This window comes from Helianthus annuus, chromosome 9 (genome assembly GCF_002127325.2).
Source record: "Helianthus annuus cultivar XRQ/B chromosome 9, HanXRQr2.0-SUNRISE, whole genome shotgun sequence".
Taxonomy (NCBI): domain Eukaryota; kingdom Viridiplantae; phylum Streptophyta; class Magnoliopsida; order Asterales; family Asteraceae; genus Helianthus; species Helianthus annuus.
Window position 1 is genome coordinate 189,457,613 of NC_035441.2, and position 5,836 is coordinate 189,463,448.

General features: G+C 33.2%; 1 protein-coding gene across 1 annotated transcript; it reads right to left on the reverse strand.

Annotated features, from left to right (window-relative positions):
• Window positions 1-2,675: 2,675 nt before the first annotated feature.
• Window positions 2,676-5,103, reverse strand: LOC110880322 (kelch repeat-containing protein At3g27220). The gene is made up of 6 exons (XM_022128907.2): window positions 4,816-5,103; window positions 4,553-4,738; window positions 4,039-4,439; window positions 3,740-3,845; window positions 3,425-3,631; window positions 2,676-3,106 (listed from the first exon to the last, which is right to left on the reverse strand). Exons 1-6 carry the CDS (start codon window positions 4,993-4,995, stop codon window positions 2,933-2,935), a joined length of 1,254 nt encoding a protein of 417 aa, XP_021984599.1. The 5' UTR covers window positions 4,996-5,103; the 3' UTR covers window positions 2,676-2,932.
• Between the last annotated feature and the right edge of the window lie 733 nt (window positions 5,104-5,836).

Consider the following 5,836-nt stretch of genomic DNA (forward strand, 5'->3'; position numbering starts at 1 on the left):
GACACAACACACAATGTGTCAAGTTGGGAGTGTTGTGAGCCAATGTCAAAGTTGAGAGTGCCAGCGGCCAAATGGCAATAGTTGAGGGGTGTTTAAATCCATTAACCCTAAAATAAATCTATACTATATAATAAAAGAAACCTGATTTTGAACATGTGTCATTCATTGAAGATGTCTACATTTGTAATTTCTTACCTTTTCATACTTAATATTATTATTTACTAAATTGACACTTTTTTATTTAGTTTACCCTTATCTCATATTATATTTTATAAAAAAAATATTGATTATTCTATCTCTTATTAAACATACACATAACGATTACTTGATTCCAATATCCTCACACTTTCTTTAATCTCCTATTCATTTAATTTTGATTAGACTTCGATTCTCACCATTAACAAAACTCCATTAAAACCCTACTTAACATATTATCAAAACTCCACTAAAACCCTACTAACATATTATCAAAACTCTTTTTTTCTTTGTTTTCGTTTTTTAAATATCAGTTGGCTATCAATATTAATTGAAAATCTACTCAGCTTCTTTTTCTCGAAAGGCAAAAGTGAAATTGCACTAATTTTAACGTTATTTCACTAAATTTGTGAAAATAACGTTAAAAGTGGCGGACGGTTAATCACGCATCATCATCATCATGTGGTGGCGTTGATAGCAGAAAGACAAAAGGGAACATGCACTAATCGGTCTTTGTCCCGATTGCTAAGTGTTATGTGTCTTATGTCCAAAGTTTGATGCAAAACTACTATCGAGTCGGGGGTCTTACTGAAAGCAACCTCTACATCTTGCTCTCCTCAGACCCTGGCTTAGCTTTGCTATTTGTGAGATTTACTGAGTATGATGATGATGATTTAGTATATATAATTAGATTTATTCAACCCGTATAATACACGGGGTTTATAAAGATATAATATTTTTATTATTTAGTTTATAAAATTACATTTATCCAACCCATGTAATATATATGGTTACAAAATTACATTTATTTAACCCGTGTAATACACAGTGTTTTTAAAGATATAACTTTTTTTTATTATTTAGTAAATATAATTAGATTTATTCAACCCGTACAATACGTTGGTTTTTATTATTTGGTATATAAAATTACATTTATTCAGTACAATACATGAGGTTCTTAGAGATATAATTTTTTTATTATTTAATATATAAAATTACATTTGTTCAATAAACGAGATTTTTAAAGAATAATTGTTTTAATTTAGTATATAAAATTACATTTATTCAACCCGTGTAATACACGGGGTTCTAACCTAGTAATAATGATAAATCAACCTAAGACAAGTATTTTGGTCAATATTTTACTAACTACACATTTTTATCCACAACAGGAAAGAACTCTTAGCCAGCTCCCGAGCATAAATAAGCTTTTGTTTTTACAATTTTATTTAATCTATCTATCTACTATAATAAAAGAAACCAAGTTTTGGACACGTGTCAGTCATTGAATGTATCCTCAAATCTATACTTATCTTTTATTAATTAAATAAATAAATAATAAATTAATATTAAATCTTATCGTAGTTTAATAAAATATTATCCTCAAACCTAAATTGTTAATTTAATATATTTTTAAAACAAATACCTCTCTTTCCTACTTATCTTATATTAAATATATAAATAATAAATTGATATTAAATGTTATCCTAATTTATTAAAAAAAAATTATTATTTGGTATACAAAATTATATTTATTCAACTCGTGTAAAACATGGGGTTTTTAAAAATATAAATTTTTTATTATTTACTATAAATATATTTTTTTTTATTATTTACTATACAAAGTTACATTTATATAACCCGTGTAATACACGAAGTTTTTAAAGATATAACTTTTTTATCATTTGCTATGTAAGATTAGATTTATTCAACACGTGTAATACACAATGTTTTTTAAGGATATATATTTTTTATTATTTGGTAGATTTTCAACCCGGCTATACATGAGTTTTTTAAAGATATGACGTTTTTAGTATTTAATATACAAAATTACATTTATTTAATCTGTGTATAGACATGGTTTTTAAAGATATAACTCTTTTTAGATCTATTCAACACATGTAATATATAAAATTTTTAAGGATGTAATTTTTTATTATTTGGTAGAATTATTCAACCCGATTATACACGGGTTTTTTTAAAGATACGGCGTTTTTAGTATATAGTATACAAAATTACATTTATTTAATCTGTGTAATACACATGATTTTCAAAGATATAACTTTTTTTTTATTATTTAATATATAAAATTACATTTATTTAACCCGTAAAATATAAGGGGTTCATAAAGATGTAACTTTTTATTATTTAATATATAAAATTACATTTATACAACTCGTGTAATACACGGGGTTCTAACCTAGTACATTTATATAACTATTATTATATATAAAATTATTTAATTAATATATATTATTCTATAAATATACGTGTAATGTAAATAGTTATAAAAATTAACTAATAAAACAATTAAATAATTAACATTAACAAAAAATACACGATCCATTTTAATTAAATTGAAAAAACACAAGCTCGAGCTTAAACGAGGTTGGGCTCAACTCGTTTACAGCCCTACTTAATACAATGGTAAACATTATTTTATGCTTTGTGTGTATACGGAATTACTAAAACATTGGAAGAATACAACTAGTTGAAATACATTCACCATAGAATACATTTAGATAATTTAAAATCCAATTCACTTTACAAATAAAAACAAGCATCTGGATCTCCTACCTCCTCAAAAACAATTACAACATTGTCCTCCACTACTTTTTCCCATCGCTCAAGGAAGGATAAACAAGAAAATAGTGTCATGAGAATGTGTATTTGCACTGATCTAAAATAATCAAATTCATATAGTGTGTGTGTATATATATATATATATAATAATAGATTAAGAAAGAGGCAAGCTTAGTTTCGTTCTCCACATCTCTCCAATGACCTTTTTGGGAGTAGGATCATCAGGTCCTCTATCACGTTGTCCTGAGGTGAAGTACAGCCATCCATCCCAGAACCCTACCAATGTGGTTTTCACACGATAAGGAAGCTTCCCAACAACTGCCCATTTCTGCAAAACAACATATATATATATATCCAATTAGCCTTAGCTAAGCTGCGTCATCAACTTCTAAACATCAAGTTCGGCAGTTGGATGTGGCACGAGTATGACATAAAAATAACTCACAGCGAGCAACTTATGGTGGATTAGTTTTAATTATTTGGATTTACAACTCTATTTCCTAGACACTGGAATATGCAAGGCAATAGGAATAGCTGCCACAAACACTGAGCTATAATATCTAACTGAAGAGAGAGCATGTGAATGTGGATTTGGATTAGTAATTTCATCTAGCCATGCATCAAAGAAAACATCTTAATTAATTACCATTGTATCCAAATGAAACTGGAAGATTTCTCCAACGAGGATCATTTTCTTGGTCTCAGGGTGCTTCTCGGTAGTGCCACCGGCAATAACAATAGAATTGTTGACAACTGCCCAAGCAAATTCTATATGAGAGTCGGGCTTAGGCATAGGCGGTAAAACCTTCCACTTCATCTCATCATCTAACATGTAAACATCACTATATACAACCTGACACAAATTTTAAGCTTTAAGCAGAAATAATAAGAAGAATATTTTTAATAATACCTTAACCAATATAACCTCATGAACAAAAAGAAAGGGAGTACTGAATAATACCTCGTTCCTCCGAGAACATTTGAATATAGGGGAATTTGGTTTGGCCATGAAATCACCTTCTTGACCACCAATCACATATAACCTGTCATCCACCACAACACAAGCCCTGAAGGAAAGATAATCAATCAGTTACCACCACAATTGAGTAAAGATAATCAATCAGTTACAGGAGGAGCGTTTGCAAAAACAGACTACAGTAACAAAAAGAATCAATTACGAAAGGCATCCTTGATTTCCTAGTCACAAATCTATCTGAGGTAGCTAGCTAGCTAGCAAGTGCAAGAGATGATGGATGATACCTGTGGGGGCCGCCACGAGGAATGGGCATTTCAGTTCGCCATTCCTTGTCTAGAACTCTACCATCCTTGACAGCAATGCTCCAATGATCTACTCCTGGTGTATACCGGTTCTCTTTGCTGCCACCCATCACATGTAGTCTACCTCTCCAAAGTTGAGTTGCAGGGGCATACCTAGGGACTGGTAAAGGGGGCATGTCCTGCCATTTCTTGGTCTTAGTGTCAAGCACAAAAGTATGTGCTGTTGGTCCTCTACACTGCGGACCATATTGTCCAGTGACTATATAGATATATCTTCCATCTGTTACCATTCCCAGATGTGAGTGTGCCATTTCTTTTGGCATATCAAATCTTGCGGACCATGTGTTGCTGGTAAAGTTATATACATCAACGTGAGAATGCACCTGCCAAGGAAGGAAGGAAGGTCAACTACTACTAACTACTACAAGCAAGCAAGCAAGCAAGCAAGAGCAGTAGAAGAAATGAATGAGAGTAAGATTGTGTCTGTCTGACTGACCAGATCAATAGTTCCATATCCGGCAAAAACAAATAGCTGATCCTTGATCTGGATTGCTGCTCCATCAAGACGGGGCACTGGTGATTCTGACATCCTGTCCCATTTGAGTTGTGGGCCAGGCAAATCAGCAAAAGTTTTAGAGAGGATTCTCCCATGAACACCATCTTTTTTATCAGTAACCTCCTCCTATTATAATACAGCCAGCAGCATTCATAAGCAGCCAGCAGTAACAACAGAAACATTTGGATAAGAAAGAAACGAACCTTGGCAGAGGAATTGGAAGAAGGGTGGGGGTAATTGGAATTGAATGCGAGGGTGGATGATGATGATGATTTGTAGGGGAATGTTGAAGCCCAGAGCAGATCTGCGATTAGGGCTGCTCCAAGAAGCCCAACGCATACGAATACCAACTTGGTCGATTTCCTATGCTTTCCCCTCCCCATCCCAATCTCAATCACTAGCAGATCTCAACACCGCCCAGCCAAGCCAAGCCAAGGGTTTTGGATGCACAGTCGGTCGGTGATGACAGACAGACACCTCCTTTTATCTATTATTGCTTTTTTCTATTCAAAAAATATAAAGGGGAAAATTACTAAAATGTCTGTTGACCAAGTGCATTTTCAAAATTGTCACCTTCCTGCGTCTTTGGAAGGTCCTCCAGATCGCTGAAGCGTCCGCCTTTCACGTTGAAGCGTCTGCCTTTTACTTGAAGCGTCTGTTTTCCATTCAAGCGACACGTGTCTTTCACGTTGAAGCGTCCGCCTTTCACGTTGAAGCGTCCGCCTTTCACTTGAAGCGTCCGTTTCCATTCAACCGACACGTGTCCGATGCAATGCGTCCGCGAAGCTTCTTAAGCGTCGGCCAACGACGCAGGTTCGTTCCGTATCTTTGTCCAATTTTTTTTTATAATTTATAAACATTTTTCTAACATGGGATCATGTGCATGCTCTTTATAAAAATTAAACTATATGTATGTTAACGGAGCAAATTTTAAACGATATAAAACATGTTATTTTTTAGTTAAAAATTTTTATATTAAACATTAAAAACATAACATAATAAAAAACAAAAAAAACCAAACACATAATATATTATTTATCTAAAACCATATCCTAATAGCTTCCCACTCCGAGACATGTTTGAAATCAAGTCTCTCTTCATGGCGGTAATTGATGAGGGCCACCTCCTTCTGATCGTCCTCACCAAGGTCCGGCATTTCCGTCTCAACTTTCTTGAAATATCGATCAAATCTCTCACATTCCAACCGCAGCACACGGAACCTGG